This window comes from Myiozetetes cayanensis, unplaced genomic scaffold, assembly GCF_022539395.1.
Source record: "Myiozetetes cayanensis isolate MyiCay16 unplaced genomic scaffold, myiCay2020 scf45, whole genome shotgun sequence".
Lineage (NCBI taxonomy): Eukaryota > Metazoa > Chordata > Aves > Passeriformes > Tyrannidae > Myiozetetes > Myiozetetes cayanensis.
In genome coordinates, this window is record NW_026087687.1 from 119762 (window position 1) to 142582 (window position 22821).

General features: G+C 49.0%; 1 protein-coding gene across 2 annotated transcripts in view; it reads right to left on the reverse strand.

Moving 5' to 3' along the window:
• Window positions 1-22821, reverse strand: part of NRBP1 (nuclear receptor binding protein 1) — a 33387-nt gene that overhangs the window by 3520 nt on the left and 7046 nt on the right. Inside the window, exons 3-13 of one of the 2 annotated variants that reach the window (XM_050330921.1) lie at window positions 18491-18613; window positions 17998-18099; window positions 17818-17907; window positions 17315-17355; window positions 16165-16259; window positions 12314-12337; window positions 2909-2992; window positions 2591-2649; window positions 1365-1463; window positions 1158-1290; window positions 776-878 (exon numbers count right to left, since the gene is read on the reverse strand). In XM_050330921.1, coding sequence (XP_050186878.1) covers window positions 776-878; window positions 1158-1290; window positions 1365-1463; window positions 2591-2649; window positions 2909-2992; window positions 12314-12337; window positions 16165-16259; window positions 17315-17355; window positions 17818-17907; window positions 17998-18099; window positions 18491-18613 — 953 coding nt within the window. The remainder of the gene's footprint in view (window positions 1-775; window positions 879-1157; window positions 1291-1364; window positions 1464-2590; window positions 2650-2908; window positions 2993-12313; window positions 12338-16164; window positions 16260-17314; window positions 17356-17817; window positions 17908-17997; window positions 18100-18490; window positions 18614-22821) is intronic. The other variant, XM_050330922.1, reaches the window with a different exon arrangement.

Sequence of the window (22821 nt, forward strand, 5' to 3'; positions counted from 1 at the left end):
GGCTCAGAGAGGTGCTCAAACAGACAGAGCCGTTCTTCCTTGTCACCTCGGTTACTCTTGTTCAGCAGCTTAAGCATCCCAGAACTCTGGGCTCCCGTGGAAGTAGCCTGGGCTTTTCTTGGGAACACAGCACTCACATCTGAGCCTTTTCAGATAATCCCTCAACTTTGGGCTTTGTTGCCTAACAAAGGCAACATTGAGGTTTTGTTATCTAAAATCACTTTTTGGCACCCTACTGGCTCCATATGCACTGCAGTCACTTCCTCAGAGAGCCACCCCTACAGTGTAAGTGGTGCTGTGTGTCACTGACAGCTGCCCAAACTGTCTTTCCCTGTGCAGAGTGTGGAATAGGTTGCTCTGTTAGGAAAAAGCAGAGGAGCTCTTCCTCCAAGGTATTAAGACTTCATCTGACAAGGCTGTGATTGGTCTGAGCACCTTCCCCAACGGTTCAGCCGTGTTTCACTGAGGACTGTTCCAACTGCAGCATATTCACTTCCCACCCCTCCACTTGGGAAAAGATTCACACCTCAGCTGCATGGAATCTGCTCCCAGGACACAGGTGCAAGGTCTCCTCCCACCCAGGAGTCTCCCCAGAACTGTGTGTGCCCAGAGAGGCAGAGACTGCTCCTTCACCTCCAGCTCCCATTGGCTCCCTCAGTGGTGAAACACCACCCCTGAAGTGATGGGCAGAGTCCCAGGCAGACCCAGTGGGCTCAGCCCAGTGCCCCAGCAGTGCTGCCCTCAGCAGCCCCCAGAGCACAGCACAGGGACTCACATCATCTTGACTCCTTCCCTGTCCTCATGATTGATCTCTGCCAACACCGCGTTCATGTCGAGGTTTTTGGTCATTTCTTCTAAAGCATTTTCAGGAATCATATCTATTTTTTTTTAAAAAAGGAAAAAGAACAATTGCACTTCTGTTCCAGACTCAGAAAAGTAATGAAAAGCAGAGAGGTCTTGAGCTCTCTGATGCTCCTGGAGCAGGCTGGGCACCACAGTCCTCCCGGCCCTGCAGTGGCCACCACCGCACCCCACGGCTGGGTCCCTGCCCATGCAGAGCAGCAGGGAGGTGGGTTCCCAGCTGCACTGACAGCTTGGCAAAGCTCTGCAGGACACAGACTGATGAGGGGATGTGGCTCCCAGCGCTCTGTACTCACGCTGGTGCCCGATGATGCAGTGAGCAGCTAACAGCTTCAGCGACGGCACCTCGAACAGCGCCTGGTGGAACAGGAGCTCTCGGGCTGTGGGGCGCCTGCCAGGGTCCTGTTCCAGACACTTCTGAATGAACTCCTAAAGACAAAACCAGCATGAGACCACAAGCAATGCCTCCAGAGCAATGCAGGGCACCGACCCCCCTCACTCACCCGCTGCAGGGGGTCCTCCAACAGTTGGATGGCACTGTTGATGGCCTCCTGCGGCACATACGATGACTCCCCGTTCCCCTGGATCTCCAGCACCGCCATCTGCAAACAGAGCAGAGCATCAGACTCCACTAGGAATGACAGACTGCAGGGAAGAGAGCTCAAGGAGACCACTGTCAAGCATGAGATCACCACAGTCAAGCTGTTTGGGGCTATTTAAGGTCACAGTTTTGGAGAGAGAGAGCGAGTGGTACCTCATTATGACAGCTCGCTCCTAGCACCCCGACAGACTGCCAGGGAAACCCGAGAACTCTGACAGCAGCACCCTGGACACTAAGCGTCCCCATCCTGAACCTCATGATCCACTGGCCTGTCATTCTACTTGATAATTCCATCCTCTAATGAAGCAGTGCTGGATCACTGCCAGGATCTGACAGTGTCTCTCCTGGCTATGTGAATAACTCCATAGCACAGAACAAAAGCAACCACACAGCACATCCAGAACAGGCTCCAGCCAACACAGACAAGAATTCCCAGCTAGGAAAGGCTGGAAATTATTGCAGAGAAGGTCTTTAGACTCAAGTTTTGTTTCCCGAAAGTTGCGTCTTTCCACAGTTCTCTTCCTGCTTAGTTTATGAAATGTGCAGCGCAGGTTGAAAGTTCTTCGTGTTAGCTCTTTCTGACAATTCTTTCCAGAAAATATTCCTAGCAACAATTCCCATTTCCTGGACTTGGGCCTACTTACTGCAAGGACGGAGAAACCACAAAGCTGCTACAACCAGGTGTGTAGACTCACACTGACTACAACCAGCATCTCTATCAGATGGGCACAGGCTGGCCCAGAAAAAGGGATGGACTACAGCTGTCCTCTGCTCTGGACATCCCAGTAGGAACAGGCACTTCCCAGCTGGGAGCATTCATGGACATTATTTATATACAATTGGCAACAGTGACTGTTCCCACCAGCCAGTGGGTCAGACCTCAGGACTAGCCAAGACCCATATTCATTACCCGTTAGGAATTTCGGGAAGAACTACACATCACTGAGCCATTTACTTCTCAGTGAGGCACTTGGGGGAGCCTCCACAGGGATCCCTCCAAGGCAAAGTGCACTTGGTTCTGAAAACAACTTGTTACCAAGCTAACCCACCCATGGCCGCAGCTTCTCCAGAGCCATCTCCTTCCTCATATTTATCCTCTCTGTCCCACAGACCATGCTCCACACTCACCTCCAGTGCACACATCCCAAAGGAGTAGATGTCCACAGCAGTGGTGACGTTGGCAACTTCTGTAACACAGAAACAGTGCTGTTATCACTCAGTCCTGCACGCAGCAGCACCGCTCTGTGCCAGGCTGGGACAGTCCTGGAGCTTCTCTCTGCTCTGCTACCAAAGGACACAGGAGCTGAAACACTTCAGCAGGTAAATGGCTCAGAACTGTTAATGTGACACACAACAGGAGCCTGGAGCTGAGAACAAGGTGCAGAACTGCTTGGAAGCATCAGTAAAGCCAACAAACCCAGGCTTGCGGCCACAGCCGTGCCATACCTCCGTATTCCGGGGCAAAGAAGTGCAGGTTCTTCTGCTCCTCACGACAGGTCTTCACATGGTTGTTAATTGTGTCCGGTGCCACTAGAAGAAAGTCAGGAATGCTTAGGATACAGGAAACCATAGCCCATCCCTCATGAGATCCCAGGGAACACCTGCAACTCCAGGGATGTTGATGCCCAAAGAGGCAGGGCAGTGAAGTTAAGGTGGCTCTTCACAGCCCTCCTCTCCGACCACGTGCCCCAATACATTCCTGCACTGTCTCCTTGGGAGCTTAGCGTCACCCTCCAAGGGCAAACCAGGAGACCACAGCTGCTGCCTAGTGAGAAGACAAGCTGGGAACAACTCCCAGTTGAAGTGCCAAACTTCAATCAGATCTATAACATTTGTCATGAGCAACTCATCCAGAACAGCAGCCCGAGGAACATCTAGAGATGCCAAAGTCACTGTAATCAGTCCCCACCTCAGGGTTTTGGGAGGACAGATCTGCCAGGCAACTCTTACACTTATCAGAAAGACACTGGTGCCAGAGTGCCTCCAGACAAGACTTAAGCCAAGCTGCTGAAGTGGAGGGAGGTGGCCATCCTGACAGCAGAGGCCTCCCTGCAGCCAGCACCTCCACAAACCACTCAGAGCTATGGGGAGGGAATAACTTGCAGCCACAAGAACAGTGAGCAGAGCACAAGTATGGACCCCCACAAGAGATAAGCCTTGCGACAGGCACCTCTGCAGAGACTGCAAATAACCCTCTCAAACTAAGCAGCTGTCTCTGCCAGGGAGAAACACTGAGGTGGGCAGGGAGCACAGAGCCATCACCCATTTGAAGCTCTACTGTCACACTGGAATGTGCCCAGTCCCACAGTTTCAGGCCCATCTCCCACCTGGTCACCCTCTTGGGCAATCACAGTCAGTCCTGGTCTGTTACTGGTACAATGTGGGCTCACCCAGGACATGCCAAACTGCTTGTATTTTTCCACACCAAAGAGGATTCCCAGCTGAATGCGACCAGACTAGTTCCCAGTCTCAGAGGAAAGATTTTCTTTGGGCTGTAGTCAGACAAGAAGGACCACCCTCAGTAATTCAGCTCTGCCTTGCTGCAGGGCTCATACAAATCATCGTATCTGATTTGAGCACTGGAAGCAGAGCTTGCTCCAGTGGCCAGCCACTTCTTTCCCAAACAACCATTCACAAGTAGCTTACTGCTTTTTGTCCTTGTGCTAGCTCTGATTCTGGGAGCCCAGCAAGATGACTTAATTCCTAGTGCTCACCTGTTCCCAGACACCAGCAGGTCCTCTCACCTTCACATCCCCAAGCAGTGTAAGCTACGTTGTCTTTCTCCTAAGACCTGATCTGTTTTCCCAGTGACACTGACTGCTTTAGACAAGCTCTAGCCAGGGCCATGCACAATTACACCAGTTCTCTCTACTGGGGACTCTGTCTCAATGGATCCCAACACCCCCAACGTGGCAAGTAGCTCAAAACCCTCCCTCGAGTGGCCAGCAAACACCTGAACCTCCTCAGTTCTCAAATGATGAGCTCTGGACTTCTTTGCAGCTTTGTATTTCACACTCCTAAGTTACAACTGGAGTTTGTCCAGTCCTCTAATGTGTTCCTGTGCTGCTGGAGCCAACCCCTCCATGGGGCAGCCCCTACCCCATCACAACGCATCCGTTCAGCACCACCTTTAGTTCATGGAGCAAAGCACCCGTGGCTTGTCCAGCACACTGGGTTCTCATAGCAGGCCTTTTAAAGAGAGTATTTAAGGTTTCAGAAACCATTCTGTTCTAACATCAGATTTATACTGTTGTTTATGGGAATCCCTGATGTCTCTGTGAAGGATGCAGTGTACAGGAACTATCACACAGGTGTTTGTGATCCCTGCAGACATGGCAGAGGGACTCATGGGGGTGAAACACACAGTCTGGGGAGAATAAATAACCTATTTTCTGGATCTTCTACTCATTCTGCATTTCTTATCTGTACAATGGATTGTAAGAGGAAACACAAACCCAAACCTGACAACCCCATCCTGCCAAACGCAGAGCAGAACCAACCAAGGATAAAGTCTCCTTCCATGAGATGTTGTGATCAGTTTCATTTTTCAGTGTGCCTTTAAATCCTGTTACAAACATGTGTTGGATGGCAAGAGCCAGTCCACTATGCAGCCACTCTGTTCTTGGCTCCTGAGCCCATTTTAGGAGAGGGATGAAGCAGTAATCAGTCATAGACCAGAGTATCAACAGAAACCTCAGAGGTGATGGTGTGGTAACCGAGACACTCCCGTACCAGACAGGCAGGTAGAGTGGAAGCCCAGCAGCCTCCATCTATAATGGCTGGCTGGTCCTCATTAAGGACTTCATAACAAGCTCCTCTGCATCCAAGTCCTTCAGACCCTCTGCAGCAGCAGCAGCATTTCTGGAAAGAGCCAGGCTCACACTGTCTGTGGGAACCTCCAACTTGGACACATAGACAAGTAGCTCTGAATTTGCTGCCATGGGTCAGCCAGGGACCTGTCACCTCTGGTAGTCTGGTCCTTGTGCCTCCCAACTTGCTGATTCCCAGGGGACTGTTTTTCTGTCTGCCTTGTAGAGATTGGGTGCAGCTGGGTTTGATCAGCCACACTTGGCAAGGAATCTGTCTGTTCCAGAAGTTTTCCCAGCTCACGTGCTGATTGACTGAAGTGACAGGCATCACCTTGCTCTGTTATTGCAGAGCTGAGGCAGGGCAAGAGCAGAGCAATGGCATCAGACCCCCAAAATCTCCTGTGTGCCTCCGAGCCGAACAGGGACAGCCCTGCTCCATGTCACTGACAGCACAACTTGCTTCTGAGGTCAGCTGTGAAAAACTCCCTGCAGGCACGTTCAACACAGCAGGCAGAAGTGCTGATACACCTGTGACAGGATTTTAGATCCCAAAGAAACTTTGGGTCCAGTCTGGTCACTGTGGTATTGCAGGTCCATCACCTTAGTGCACAGGCCACTTAGCACTGACAAGGCTTTAGAGCTTCACCTAAGCCTACATTTTAAACCAGGCTCCTGACTGTACAAGGTAAGAACACACATCTGAAGGGACCTTTGACACAAGCTCTCCTACCTGACTCACCCACGGCTGCTACCTGTCACCTGCTGCTGGTCCACACTGTGAGAGATCAGATGGACCAGAGCTGAGGTTGGTTATGTTAAGCAAGACAAACAGTGAAGGTCACAAAGGAAAGCCATATCACCAACATTAACAACAAACATGTCTTTCTCAGCCACAAGAAGGTGATAAGGGGCAGACTGCAAGACGCACCCCCTTGGGACTGACCAGCCTGGTGGGGAATTAGCAAAAATGAATTTTAGAAAAAGGTTCAGCCAAATACGGTGTCTGTGCATGGGAGGTGTAGGAAGAGCACAGCAGAAGGCTGGACAAGCAACCTGCCTTTGGCAACCTGAACTCAGTCTGACAACAAAAGCATGAAGAAATATAATCATCATTCCTACAGGAACATGGAGAGCTGGTCAGACTTCTCAAATCCTCAAGGACAGGCAGAACTGGCCAGTGTGAGTGGATGGCTCGTCAGAGCACCCAGTAGTCGTCAGCAGTGCCAGGCAAGGACGCAGTGGTGGCATTCCTTCCCAGCTGTCCCCACGGCAGGTTTAGCAGAGTGCCTGGGGAACACAGCCCCTGGCCCTCCAGAACACTCCCCGCTGCAGAGGAGATTTCTCTCTTGTGTGGTGTCCAACTCACACCCGCCTTTGTTCTGCATTCAGCACTTCCTCCTTGCAGGCAGGAAAGACAGCCTGTGCCTCAGTTCTCCCCACAGCCCTCCCCACGGCTCTGCCTCATGGCCTGTCCCACAATCCCCCCCTACAGCTCTGCCTCATGGCCTGTCCCACAATCCCCCCCTACAGCTCTGCCTCATGGCCTGCAGCAGCCACTGAGCTGCTCAGGCTCCTTCAAGCGTGTGAGCTTGCTCCAAAGCAGAACACGATTCCACTCCTCAGCAAAGGGCTCAGTGCCCCGTCCAACAGACCTCAGCAGGCTCAGAAAGCACAGGGAGACCAGGTAACAGCAAGAAGGATCAACAAGTGACCTCTAAGATTGCCCCAGGCTTGCTGTACAATCCAGCACTAGTACGATTAACCACTGCAGTAGCATCACAGGCACTCCGAAATTATCAAGTGAACCCAAGACCATCTCTTTGCTTCTATAAAGGGGTGGCCACAAGGCCAGGAGAGGTACAAGGCCACATTATTATCCCCTGCACTCATATGCTTGAGACACTTTCACTCCTGCAAAAGGGTACAAGACTGCACAGCCCCATGACATTTCACAGCTCGCTTCCTCGGCACACAACAACGGCAAAAGCTTTTTTATTAGGGAGGGCAAGGCCTAGAAAATAAGGAACTAGGAAGCTGTTTGGAATAAAAAGAATCATACAGCCATCAGACAGAGAGTCCAACAGGAAAAGCAGTAGCAGATTTAAGCTGATCACAGAATACAAGCACCCTACAACCCTCAGATCTGTATCAGGGATTGCAAAATACTTGCAACACTGAGTCACCAGAAGCAACAGGATTTCATTACTTTTAACAGTTGAGTGTCATGAGCTGAAAGGGCAAATAGGTACAGCACATGAAAAGTTCACTACATACTGTTTCCAGAGCCAGGCAAATCCCCCCAAGCTGCTAACACACATGTCCACCCCTGCCACATCCACTGACACTGCTTCCCAGCAGGATAACCAACCTCTGTTGGTTCACTCCAGAGAAAACACTGCTGGAGCAGAACCACTGGTGCTGGCAACAGACAGCAGATGTCATACAAAACCTGGAGGATACCTCTCCATAGAAATTAATACAGAATCATAAAACAATGGCGTAGCTCATATGGGAAGGGATCTGTGGAGGTCACCTTGTCCAACCTCCCTGTTCCAGCAGGGACACCCAGAGCTGGTTGCTAAGAACCATGGTCTAGATGGCTTTTGGTAGCTCCAAGGATGGAGACTCCATCACTACCTTGGGTAACCCGTGCTTGTGCCACCACCACACTGAAGGGGGTGTCCCTGGTCCAGAAGGACCCTCTGGAATCCAGTCCATGCCATGGCCTCTGGTCCTGTCCCTGGGCACCCCTGGCTCACCTCCGGGCACCTCCCTGCAGGTGCCACAGCCACGGATCCCCCGAGCCCGCTCTGCTCCCGGCTGAGCAGCCCCGGCTGCCGCAGCCTTTGCCCAGCACAGACACTCCTGCCCTGCAGCACCACCGGGCCCTCCCAGCCCGTCTCTGTCCCTCGTGCCCTGGGGAGCCACAGCTGGGCCTGGTGCTCTGGGGTGGCCTCACCGGTGCCGAACAGAGGGCCAGGACCATCCCCTCCCTCCTCTGGCAATGCTTTGCCTAACACAGCCCAGGGCATCAGCAGCCACCACTGGGGCCAAGGCACATTCACTTGTGTGACTGTGCCACAAAGGGACATGATCACACTGTGCCATGTCTTGTGAAGCAGTGGGTGCTATTTTTATATTCAAGTAAAAGAGCACTCAGAGTTTTAACCTGACACGTTTGAATACATCCATTACCTGGAAGCAGAAAGTGGAAGTAGGCAGAGCAGAAAACACAAGAACAGATAAAGAGGAGCTGTAGGATTAGTACCTGTCAATCCTGGCTGCATGCAGGCTCTTAAGCAGGGACTTAAGAGCTTATTGGCATTTTATCTGGAAGAGTCCACAATACAACTTCATCCCAAAGTAGATCTGGAGATCTGAAATCTGCACCCAAAACCAAGTTTCATGTTCTACACCAGAGGAATGAAGGTCCCACCGACCATTCGAACCCTTGCTTGGGTTGCACCATCTGACTGCAATGTAGTATTGATACCAAAAAGATAAAAATCTTCACAAGAATAACATGTAATCAGAAAAACAAGAACTGACGTTCACTGAAATGCTACAGACTGAGCTACTCTGGAGGATTCCTCTATTCCCAAAAGACAGACATATACACTGTAAAACAAAGTCCTCAGAAACATAACTCTGAAAATGATCTTCTGTTGTGAGCAGCTCTGCTCCCCCAGAAATGGGGACTGAACCAGTATAAATGGCATTGCACTAAAATGCAACTAGAGCCCTCGAGTTTTAGAACTTCCAATTCAACTTTCCCAAGTTTCAAACTCCACGTCTGTGATTACTGTTGTTCCACAACATGCCAAAGGGACCTTGGGAGACTTAACCCACAGCAAAGCTCATCCCCGGAAGCAGGAGCCAGAGAACAAACACTGCTTGGCCCACACAGTTCCAGGCCTAAATCACAAACCTGCCCTGGTTGGGAGGGACCCCTTGAGAAGCCCCTGCTCAGGCAGGGTCAGCCACCACAGGCCACCTTTGCTCAGTTTGTGTTCAAAGTGATCTTTCCAGAACGGGCACAAAGAAGCCTCAAACTGCTGAGGTTCCCGAAGCCTTCAATCCAACTCCAAAAGGAGCAAACACCTGCAACTGCTGTGCTAATACCAAAATGGGTGAATGAAGACCTGGATGACTATAATCCGCGTCTCCTGACCCACTGGGAAAGCCACATAAAGGCAGAGAAAAAACAGAGCCCAGCAAAGCTGAGGCAGCAGTGCCTTGAATGCAACATAAAATTAACACTGACCTCAGAAAAGGGATGTTCCATAGCCTGGAGCACTAAACCGACACATTTAAACCTTTTAAAGTGTCCTATTTAACTGAAAATTACAACCAGTCTAGAAGATCATAGTTTCTGGTGTTTTCATGAGTGAGGTGACTCACAGCAGCACACAGAGCAAAGGAGGTAAGCACACAGAGCAAGAGCCAGCTTTTACACCTTCTGCAAAATAAAAATGAGTTTATTACCATCACAGCATAGTAGGAGGAACATCTTTGTAACAAGGCCATCAAGGCCACCAGCTCTTACCACTAAATCTGACTTTAAAAGCCCATCACTCCCCCAAACACACACTGAATCAGAGCATAGCAGTTAGTCAGGGGCAGCTGCAACTTCCAACACAAACCACAGACAGAACCCACAGGCTATCACTTACCCACGGCTGCTCCTCCTGCCCTGAGCTCTGTGCTTACACAGAAATCCAGGGCAGGTCTCTGGAACTGCTTCTGCCACTCCAGTAATCACAGCAGCAGCTAGAGCAGGAGATGCCTGTCCATTACAATTGAAATCAATCTCATTCTATTCCACCCAGTTTGTTCAACAGTTTCCCAAGAACAACACAAATGAGAAGCATCTTCATTTGGTGAGAGGCTTTTACACCACTGAGTCTCAAAGACAACACAGACCCACGGCAGATAAAGCCTTTAAATAAGAGAAAGCCCCCCCCAAAAAAGTAACCCGGATCCCACCTTGGACTTTCTGAAGCATTCTGGGCAAAAAAGCTCCACCTCAAACTATTTACCTGCCCAGTCTCATTCCCAGCAGCATCTATAGTCACAGACAAGCCTTGGGAACTGCCTTAGTTTGTCAAGTTTCCAAGGAACTGAAAATGTTCAGCTCGGAAGAGACATGCTTGATTCACACAGAAAACTGTACAGTAAAAAACTAAACTACATCAATTCATGTTACATCTTCCTAAATCAATGCCATCATGAGTGAAAAACTTTTCCATTTTTATGACAGATTTTTCTATGTCTGATGGTTTCAATTATCCATTATTTTTTCTCTAAACCACATGTCCCATAGTTGAAAAAATAAAAAAGCCAGATCTGAGATATCCCAGTAATCTCTTATTTCTACATTACCTAAGTGCCTCAGGTGTCTGTTAAGGATGTGGAAACCAGCATGACAAGTCTTTAAACACCAGGCAAGAAAATCCAAGGGAGTGAAGCGATGACTGAAATAAGCTTAGTTGTGAAAGCATGTCACTCACAGTCTCATTAGCTCGACGCTCAAGTGAAACAGGAGCCTTATATCCTACATTTAGTGTTTTCAAACCTAAATCACTGTTCAACGTCTAAGGCTTAAACAATGCCCAGCTCTCATATCAACAGTACGTTTGTGGTACAACAGTTAGAACAAGTTCACAAGGAACCAGCCAGGAAAGCTCAGTATTCCAAGGCCATCTGATGCTCAGTGTTCCAAGGTCAGCTCAGGGGAAGTACCACAGCGTCTCCTGGCACCTGCAGAGCGCTGGCTCAGGCTCCTCCTACCCTGCAAGAACCAGGGCCTTTGGTTCTGCTCTCAGAGGTGGCTTGATTTCAAAGGAATGGCTACCAGCCTTAAGCCTTGCTGCCCTCAGCATGACTGAACCCAGGCTCAGTCACATTCCCACTCCACAGGTTCGTTCCCAGATCAGTCTGCCTGCTGCTGCTCTGCCATCTTGCCTAGCCTGCAGCCATGCCCAGGAACACCTGCCCTCCTCAGGACTCAAGCAAGCCCTGACTACATCACCATCACCCTCAGCTACACAAGATCCCAGGTTCAGCTTTTTGGGGATCTGCTTTGCTGGGGATGCAGATGGCACGCCACGTTCTCCTGCCAACATGTGGAAGGCACAGAGCCCATCCGGTCAGGCCCTTCCCTCTCCAATGCTTCCAGCTGATGGTTGGTGGTTCCCAACTCAGTAGAAACAAACTCTAACATTGAGAACAACCCTGATGGCAAAAAATAAAATAATTATTTTACATGTAAACACAGTATTCTATGCAATAAGGGTACATATTGCAGCACTCGAATCCTTCTCTGGCCCCCACCAGCCCAATTCCCTCCTCATATGCACATATCTCCCCAAAACCAGAGCTTTATCTGGGATAACATCAATAGCCAAGCTTACTTCAACCGAGGGACTCGTTTGAGGTGGGAGGGCTCTGGCCATCAGGAGCCAGACACATTCACTGAAACATTCATCTTAAAACCAACACATCTAAGGAGTTCAAACTACAAGCAAGCAGTTGGACAGCCAAGCATACAGCGGGGCTAGTCCAGGGCTGGGGGCCAGCCAAGGCCAGCAGAGCAGCAGCAGGGAAGAGCCTAATGGACGTGGGAAGTTTAGCTGGGAAGAGCTCAGAACAAGGCATGGCTTGTTGACATGCGGGAGCCAGCATGCACAGGGCCCGTGGACTAGCACACGCTAAGAACATGGAGAGGGAGAGAACTAACCAACCAGGAGACTTCACAAAGGGCAGTGCTCCCTCTCTGTAAGGCTCTGGCCAAGAGCACAGGAACAGTTTGCATCCTGGCACAGAACACAAGCTCTCCAAGCAGGATGCACCTAAGCCAAACAGTTTTACATACAGCCTTATAGCAAGGGAACACTGTAAATAGATCAGTGTGTATGTTTGTGTGTAGATATACACACACACATATATATATATAAATATATATATACAGATACACACACAGATAAAATCATGTACATGACAAAAGTGGAGTCACATCACAGGAGTGGAGAAGTTTGCTCACCATTAGCAAATATCCTATGAAAGACTGTTGTAACAGAGCAGCCCGTGAGCGGGAAGTAAAACGAGATAAAGTCAATGAGTTGATGAACAGCAAAGCACTTACATCCATAGAGACAGCTGGGTCAGAGTCAGGGCACACAGGGACAGGACTGAGCACTGGGCCCTGCCTCCAGCCACCTCTTCAAAAGAAATTTACCTAAGGAACATCAGGGTTTCTACCTAAAAACCAGACTGGGCAGGAGAGACAAGGCACCTCTGACCAAGCAGAAGACTGTGGCTGACTCTGAGGCCAACAAGCTGGAAATTCTGTTCTTTCTGTGAGTGTCCTACAGTCCCTTAGCAAGCCCCACCCCACCCTTTCAGCATCTACATCCCAGCAGCTTCTCCTGGTCGTGGATCTCGGCAGCAGAACCCACCCTTATGCACCTGGCCATGCAATGCCACAGCAGAGCTAACACCCAGTAAGAGTCCTCGCCTCCTGGCCTGGAACTGAGGGCAGGCTCTGAGCAGACACAATGACATACTGAATGAGCCCTAGGTCAGGTGCAATGCAGACAGGAGACACACGCATTACCAGTGCCTGGAGGAGGCATGGGTGGGAAATCTGCACTGCACCCCACACAGTTCCCACTATGCTACACTGAGGTTTAACTCAGCACACGCTGATGCATTGCTGTGTCTCAGGGGCACCAGAGGACTCTCCAGTTTGAGGCCTCCCTTCTGCTGGGGCACTCCAAGAGCTGCTCAAAAGGGTTTTTAATTCAAACCCATCGCTTCTTTCCACCTGTGAATGGTTCTTACATTGCCAGTGAGAATTCCAGGAACACTTCCCAGCAATGCCAACACAAGCAGGCAGCAGCACTGGGCACCCTGTCTGAACACAGTGTTCTCCTCCCACTCAGAGCACCAGCAGCCCGTCCCACGAACACACCTGGCAGCATGTCCCCTCGTGAGACAGCACAGATACTCACAGAGGCACCATGGTGTTGCATGTGGGTTCTGTGGAAGAGAACATAGGACACAACCTGGACCTCTCACAAGGAATGTTTTCATCTGACCACAGCTCCACAAAGCAGCTGTCACATTCCAGTCTCTGGGAACACCAGTGGCAAGTTTAAGAGCCTTAGGTGTCTTTCCTATTCTCATCACAAGTTCTCCAAAGCTCCCCATTCATTTGAAGCTCTCCCTCCTTGAATCTATTAACTCTGCGCTTTATGGCACTGGAAAAAAAAGGTTAGTAAATGAATGGATTACGGATGGCTTTCGCATTTAAGCAGGATGCAAAATCTTCCCTCCTTCCCACTCCCTTTTTCTTCCCTAGCTGACCCTCACCACATAGAGATTTACACATAAAACAGAGAAACAGTGATCAGTCCAGCCAGCGTAGGTGCTACTGCATCCCAGGGAGCAGCAAGGAGCAAAGGGCTGCTCCCACACCTGAACAGGTGTCACAGCAACCAGTACCAATCATTTCCAACACGACACTGCTCCCCTGGCACTGCCTTCCCTAGAAGACAGCAGGATGTCCTGCAGTGCACACCAGCAGCTCCCTTAGCCCGGGTTTGTGCCCTGTATTCAGCAAGTATTCTCTCTTTGCCAAAGTCAAGGGGAGAGCAGCTTTGGGAGCAGCAGCCAGCATGGTGCTGGGGACAGAGCACCAAAGCGCAGATCACAGCGCATCAAATCCTTGTTCCCCGTAAATCCAGGGGAACTACTGCCCCACTGCAAACACAGGGAAGTGCTCAGATATCAGCCTGCTGTACAGAACAAGGACAGGAAGCAGCAAACATGGGCCTGGCATCATCAGTGACCCTGGAGTGACTGTCGCTCCAGGGCTTTAACACGAACCCAGCCTGTCTGGCACTGTGCAGGCAGCAGTGCTGGAGAGGAAAGCTCAAGCTCCAACACAACCACCATTGCTGGGGACACAGCTTTGCCTTTCCTGGTTGGGTAGGAATAGGAGTGCATCCTGCAGCATTGCCAACTCTAATTGCAGCCTCCACTGGAAATACAGCTTTACCATCTGGAGAATTCGTCTTCTGACCACAAGTCCAGTCGCCCTCACTTCCTTTTTTATTTAGGAAACCAGAATCTCCCAGATAAATCACTTCACTTCTGAACATGAGGTGAACCAGGCAGCCCAAAGCTGTGGAACAGAGGGGTTTGCTCAGGAACAGCTGTGCTTGAGCACTGCTGCAGCACAGTCACACTCCAGCACGTCCTACAGTTGTGACTACAGACACCCATTACTCCTGGCATGAGCCCACTGGGGTGACTGCCGGTCCCTCCCACTGTGCCTGATAGAACCAAAACTCTGTGGAACTGCAGTGAGCAAAGGTGTAACTGTGCTGAGGTCACCATTTGTGCCCCACACTCAAAGAGCCATCTTCCTTCTAGGCAGCCTCTGAACGGCACCGCTGGAGCCACACACTCGGTGAATGGCTCTCGTCTGACCTGTAGGACCTCCCTCTGGTGAAAGCCATGGCTCCAACACCAGCTCCATGGGTTTGGCTTTACACACAGTGCCAGCTGCCCCGCAGAATGAGGGCACCTGGATGATACTTCTAAACTAAGCTAGAAAAAGAAGATTTCTTGTGTCCTCAAGTCTACAGCAGACTTCCCATAAGCGGCCTGAACTGAATGCCAAGGAGCCAGCTGGGTTTGCCAGCATACAGGTACCAGATGTACACACTCTTGGAAATCTCTTCCACCTGGACAAAGTCAGGAAAAGACAATAAAGTGAATCCCATTATGACATCAGCCTGTGCAAAGGGCAAGTCCCCAAGTTCACAGGCAGGTTGGGAGGTGAGTGTGCCTCCTGCCATGACCCTGTCTCTCAGGTACAAGCAAGAATCTGAGGTTTGCTATGGAGAACAGAGACCCCGGTTCTGGAACAAAGGGATAACACAAGAGTTCTTTGATGGGAAGAAAAGTCAGAGGTCTGCAGCTGATGGAGAGGCTATTTTTGGATGACAAGTGAGGCAAATCATCCCTTCCCTGTACACTGCCCCATCAAACCAAAACTCATATAGAGAAAGGCTCCAGGAAGGCAAAGACCCACTCCTCAGGTCGAGAATACTTGCAGAAGTCAAACAACAGGTAGCAAAGCTGTCCCTTGAAAGGTCACGTCAAAGTGTGACACAACACATCCTGACTGCAGACAGATTTTTAGAGACATGGGCATAGAAAAGGTGGAAAAAACAGAGCATGCAAGGATGCACTGCACTGCCAGGAACATCACTGCTTATTTATGAAATAAACCATTTCATCACAGCATGGCTGCCTAAGCAGGGCATGTCTCTGCCAGCCAGGCTCAGGGTAGCCCAGCAGTCTGAAGCCAGGCCCAAGGGAGGGAGGATGCTGGGTGAGGATGCACGGACAAGCCACTCACTGCAGCCAGAGTCTGTCAGCTTGATTATAAACGTGGGTTGCTACAAGCAGCACTTGTCTGGCCTTAGTGGGCAGACAGCTACCCAGACAGCTCCCAAAGCTCCACAATGCTGGGAAGAGAACTCTGTGTGTATTAACATGAAAGACTGAGGAGCAGACGAACCCATGGATACTGTGCCTACAAAACTTCCAAGTTTCAGCACCATTTCCTGGGTCAGTCCCTTGAGACAAAAAGTTAAGGAAGGGGCTAAAACACAAACAGTACCTAATATCAGTCCTTCCTGCACCTGACAGGAGTTCAATCACCAGTAAATTCTACTCCCAGTCTCTGGCACACCTGATGTGGAGGCAGAGGAGTACATGTACACACATGCCTATCATGCCAGGGAACCTGGAAAGGAGTAGCCTTTTTCAGTCTGGGCAGTCTGTCTGATAGGCAGGGGCACCCCCAGCAAGCCTTACCTGACCCAATTTTGATCAGTCCGTTGTGCTGGATGAAGATGGTGTCGCAGGTCAGGTTTCCATGGATGATGGGGGGATCACAAGAGTGGAGGTAGCTGGACATGGAGAAGAGACCATTGGTCAAGAACTGCCAAGGCCTGGAATCCCCCCTTGACCCCTTCCCAATCTCAAGCAACATCAGAAGAGAATAGGAGAGCAAAGGGCACATGCCAGGGATTTACAACAGGGGGGGGGATATAATTCAGTGACTGTACATCAGCCTCTAGCTAGGAGAGAATCAGGAATATTGAGTAATTGTCTCTAACAATCAATCTTCAGAACATGGGAGAAAAAAGAAACCTTTCTCTGATCAGTTTCCAAGAAACTCAGGGTACCAGAGGTAAAGACACTATTTCATACACCTCAGTACTGCCAGGTGGGTGCTAAAAGGGTCACAATTATATATCAGAAATATCAGAGCCTTATTCTGGCCCTACTCACGGAGCACCAAAGAGGCACTTAGTGCTATATACACAGGACTGGGCATATCTGCCAGCAGGCACAAATAGCTTTTCAGAGATGAGGTCCCAGGTACACCCTGTTTTTGCACCTCATTCTGCCTCCGTTTAAGTTAGCAGCCAGCACAAATGAGGACGCTCAGCTCCCAGAAGTGTATTAGAACCCCAACTATTCACCAGCTGCTGTAATTTCACAAAACGGCACCAGAGTTTTGTCTACGGAGTGCAAGATGTGCTCTGCCATCTGGGTTATTGTTTTTCCAAGGCTCTTATTAGCTACTCACCAACTCTGGCTCAGGTGGAGGTTTTAAAACCCAAAACACATTCTACTCAGCTGCACTGCACTGAGATGGCTGCAGAAGATCTGCATCATCAAGAAATGTACAGACCCACACACACATCTAACACTATGCCTCAATATCCAGGAATCCACTGCCTGCCACAGGGCTGCAGCCTGCCAACGCTATGGAAGGTTTCCTCAGTCCTCTCACATGGAATTTCATTTCTCTGTCATCTCTGCAACATCCTCCTGGCTGTGGTGACACCTGGGTTATAAAGCTGGATACTCTGGAGAGCTCCCTGATGCTCAGCTCCCACACTCACTACCACATCATTCACAACTGCCGGGATCTCAAGGTCAGTACCCCACGTACCTGAGAGCAGAGAGGATCTGGGTACACCATCGCTTCCAGGCCTGCAGACACAGGAGGAAAAGGATAAAAATCATCCACAAGGAGCTGATCTGTAGTTCTGTGATTAATAGCCTGCTCATAGGAGGGAATACACGCTTCATTCTGTGGCACCTGAGCTTTAACCCAGTGCAGGTGTAAAGGATCAGCTCTCTCATGCTCAGCTTCGTTTCTACATATTCCCATAGGTCCAGAAACACACCTGTCCTCCTGAGTCCTCCCCTGCACAGACACCTTCCCTCTTTCCTGTGAGAGCCCATGGAGAGGGACATGCCTGTCACACCACATGTACGAAGCTGCAGAGCTGCTTGCAGCAAAGAACCGGCACAGAACTGCTGTCCCAGAGAATCTGCAGCTGAACTAGGCCACAGGGACACCAAGGAACTGCAGGCACGCTCTGCTGAAAGAGCTTTCCAGGAGCTGATGGCTTTCAGAGAATATGGGCATACACAAAAATAAAGAGTTACCTTTTCATTCATAGTTTTGTGGTTTTTCTTCGTCTTCTTCAGGAACTGTTTCAAACTCCCTGAAGACATGTACTCAGTGATGAAGATCACCTGTGGGGCAGCGTGAGACATTACCCTCTGCTTCACTAATTACCTACACAACACACAATGAGAACCCAACAGCCTGTTTGCTGCTCTTACCCTGGCCTTGTTCTCCTTCACATCAGCCCAGTATTTGTGGAACTTCACAATGTTCAGATGATCCAGCTGAATTAAGTTGTCAAACACCGCTTTAACTTTTTCCTTAACATCAGAAAGACAAAGACATGTCACATCAGAGACCACATCAACCCATATCACTCTTTCTCCTTGGGTCTTGATCCCCTTAAACGGAAATGTACATGTCAAGCTCCTATGCTAAGGATAGATGGAATCTCATTTCCTTCTGCACTGCACCTCAGCAGAGCGTGGTTTGATCATCAAATCTAAACAAACACAAGAGCCCATGGAAACAGCACAACAGTTTTCCAGTACATTTCCTGGACAGGCCAGGCTTCAGCCAAATTGGCTACACTAGGGCAGCACAGCACTCCAAACCCAGCCAATCATCCACACAAAAGGTCACCAGTACTCATAATCCCCACCTTGGTGCAAGATACGTTTCCACATTCTGCTGAGAAACACATCAACTTACTTCTTGAAGCTTAAAGTTCTTCCGCTCAGAAAACTGAACTTCATTCCAAACAACTTCCACACCTTCCTCCGTATCCATGGCCAGGTAGGCACTGTCGATCCCTGGGACATTACGCTGGTTCACCTGGAGGGGGGAAGGATGGAGAGAGGTGTGAGCTCTAAGCCAGCAAGACCAGACCACTGCCATGCCACCCTCGTGGGAGAATTATGAACTCTGGTCATTAGCTTTTAACTAAATGAGCATTCCAGGACAGGACTGTGCACATGTATCTCAGGATGGGGCATACCCAAAATGAGCCACCGTAGGCTGTGTGAGCAGCAAGTCCTGGGCATACCTGAGGGAAACCCTCTTGTGCACAAAAGCTGTTACTGGAGCAAAGCTGCGTTCTGCCAACAATACATTAGATTTTCATGTTTTAGGATACCTGTAGTTTATTCCACCACAAAAAACAACTCCAACCATAAAAAAGGGATACAGAAATGTCTCAAGAACTCAGATACAGCTTCACAGAGGAATCTTCTGAAAGGTGATGATATATGAAACTCAATCAAAGCAGAGAGGAACAAAGGGAAAGCTGCAGGTTCAGAACAGACATGGGAATCAATGACACAGTGGAAAATGCTACAGTAACTTCTTTAATTAATAAATGCAAACTCTGACCCAGCACAAGTACATCCACACCCAATACTAAATACAAAGATGAGCACTAAGAGAGCAGCAAGGTAAGGGGAGGGGATCAAGAGTTTAGAGCCCAGCATGAGAATGGTAATGGCTTTGGGAGGACATAATGCTGAAGGACTTGCAGAGATCTGAGATGAACCACATTCCCAACAGCAAATTTTCCATAACATCGTTTTTCCTCAGATATGTTGCAGCATCCAAAGATGTGCGCGGGCTCTCTCCTCCAACACCCAGAGCATTTGCTGTTCTGTGATGTGTTTGACAGGCACAGTCACAGACATAGTGAATGTCCCACTGCACCAGGCAATGTGTGGTGATAGAAGTGGATTCCCATCCCAAAGCACTTAGAGAGGACAAGAGGGTAGAATTTACCTTCTAATGGTCAAACAGCAACAATTACTGGTCCCATCCACTGGCCACACACCTAGAATCACTTCATAGAATCATATCCTGAGTTGGAAGGGACCCACAAGGATCATTGAAGTCCAGCTCCTGGCGCTGCACAGGACAAGCCCAAGAATCCCACCATGTGCTTGAGAGCAATGTCCAAATGCTCCTTGAACTCTGGCAGCCTTGGTGCTCATTACCAGGCTTGGCAGCTTTCAGCTGATCCAATTTCCCCCATGAGGTAACAGCTAACACAGAGATTTGCATGGCAAATCCCGACTCATTTTCCACTTCTATCACCTCTAAGTCCAGGTCATTTCACAGCTCTTCCTTCTCATACTGTTACCTTCTCTTCCCTCACTAGGGACCCCACCAGCATCCCATTTGATGGAAGCTTCTCACCATATATAAGAGATTCCTCAAAAACCCCTTCTCCCTTGGCAGCCACTTTCACACGATCAAATTTACCCAATTTCATCGTTCCAGCTGAACTGCTCTACCCCGTTCTACTCCTTCAGCAGCCCTACAACAAAGAGTGACAACCCACCAATACAAGTGAGGCTCTTTATGATCTCCCTGGGGAATCCAAAGAAGCCCGATGACATTCAATGCTCTGACACTGCAGGTGACACACTCCAGTGACAAATGACATTGAGCACGGTAAAACCAGAGTGATGCAGATTTCTTCAGCAACTGAGCAGTAAATGAGTATGACACAACCAGCTGCAAGGTGTGGCACAGGCAGGAATAAGGAATACAGGCCATAATTATATAAGGAGAGCCTGGGCTATGGAAAATAACTATTGAAAACCATCACAGGAGATGACAGCTATATATGAACCACCCTGCTCCCTTCCACCTGAGCCACCTGCATAACTGAGGGGTGAAAGAACTGAGTTTTGGTTTAATATGATGTTCACATTGATCTTAAAAACTTGATTTTTATATATATATATATATATACATACATATACACTGACACCAACATCTAAATACCAGGCCAGGCCTCTTATGTTTCATCATTAAAGAAAGTTGAAGGAATAGAGATAATTAAGGATAGAATACTTTTCCTTCAAACTGTAGTATAAGCAATATCTTAGGGATGACAGCAGTATAAATATGCTCACTACAATTACTAAAGCTGAATGACAAAAGGCTTTCACTTCAGCAATTTTAAACAAGCCCCAGGCAGCAGAAAGACAGGTGCGTGTGAGCCAGTGCAGGGAACAAGGAAACAGCCACCACACTGACACCCAGTGCCAGTTCATCCCTCTGGATTCTCTTCTTTCATCACGCTTGCTGCTTATTCACAGAAACATTAAGATTGGAAAAGACCTCCAAATCCCCAGTCCAACCATTAAAGGCCCTCTATTGAAAGGCCCCCAGCTTTACTGGATTAACTAAGTCCTCAGCTACTGGCAGCTAATCAAAATCTGCCCTGATAACACAGCCAGGGGCTGAGGACTCGCCACATCTCCCACTTCTGGCCAAGCTCAACAAGCGTAAGTTATTTCCATGACTCATAGGCAATATTCCAGGGCACCAGATATGACTCAAGACACCAAACCCAGCTGACATCACCGATGGCAATTCTCAGTTTCCGAGGAGATTCGACAGCTTGGGCAGAAGAGTAAAAGGGGAAAAATGCAGACAGACAACTGAAAGGCAATAACTGATTCCTCCTGGGTTCAGGTTGCCAAATCCCTGTTCCACATCCTCGTCCACATCCACATCCACATGCTCGGCGAAGCAGAATCCTAAGCCCTCACAAAAGCATGAAGATAATGTATCGCTCTGGTGTTTGTCCCAGACAGCCCACAGGCTAGGCAGCTTTTATACTCTGAGGGAGGAAGTGACCTGAGCCCAGCTTAGCCTGAATTTCCACAGCACGGCAAAGGAAGCAGCTCCATACCACAGAGGTACTAACACAGCTCTGTGTCTGTGTAAGCAAGAGGCAAGGAAACTCAAGAGAAATTCAAGTGAATTTAATTACTTAAAGGGGAGTGGGGAAAGTGGCATAACAGCTCTAAGGGGAAAAAGTCTGGAAGCTAAATCTCCCTTTGGCAGGTTATTTCAATTGTCCAATGCGTATGTTTTCTATAGCTCTCAAACATCTGGATATCTGTCACTGAAAGAACACATAGTTCACATGATCTGTCAATTAAACAATAAAACAAATACAGCCTAAGCCACAGGTGACAGTGATTATTTATAATCTAGAAAGAAAAGGTATAAAACCTGGAAAAAAGCCCACAATAACTAAAATATCAGTAAGGAATGGAATTGCACATTGAAGAGATGGGGAGTGGCAGCACATCAGGCTAGACCCTCACAAGAAGCCCCAGATCTGGTTCAGAGTAGCATGAATATGTTAATGAGTTTCCCTGGCCACCTGTTAAGGCCAGAGAAAAGGATCAAAGCTCTGTCCAACCAGCTGGAAAACTCCTTGGACCAGAGATAAGAGAACCCCAGAGCCAGCAGCTGGGCCATGTGGAGCTCAGCTTCTCCCTGAGCTGTGGGGAAACAAAAAGCAGCAAATTTACCATCAGCAACAGAACAAAAAGGGCTCTCTGGGATCTGAGGCTAATTCAGAGTGTAACACAATAAAGAATGCCAGATCCACTGCAGGAAAATGGAAAAGAAATCCAACAGAGCAAAGAAGCAATCCTACTTCAAGTTTTAATTAAACTCACACACTGGCCTTGGCAATTATAGTAGCAAAATGCTTGAAAGGCGTTAATTCAACAAGAAAATTAAAATAACCAGTGTAATATAATAGTGGCAAGGAAAGGAAGGTATTGATTATTACCACGGCTGTACAAACCAACTCACACAGCAACTAAAGTGTAAGGAGAAGACAATGTGACCATCAGCAATATAATAACTGGTTCTTCCAGACATGCTGCAACAAGTAACAAGATCAAACACATCTGCAAGAAGTTCATCTGTTAACAAAACAGGCACATCTGGACTATTTAAAGACAAGGTTAAAAGTCCTCCATGTGTTAGAGTTTGCCCTCGCTTGTAACATCACTGCCCTGCGCCAGCTCAGCAGATATCGTGCTGAGAGAAGAATCAGAACCTGACACACCTCTTCAGCACAGGCAGTGTGTGTCCCTGTCACCTCCCGCCGGTCCTGCTCCGCACTGGCCCACCCAGCTGGACCCCACTGGGAGCCAGGACATTCTGCACAGAGCCCAGGAGGGAGCCACAGCTCCTCTGCAGCAAAGGGGTGAGTTTTGAACCACAGCACTGTGTCACAC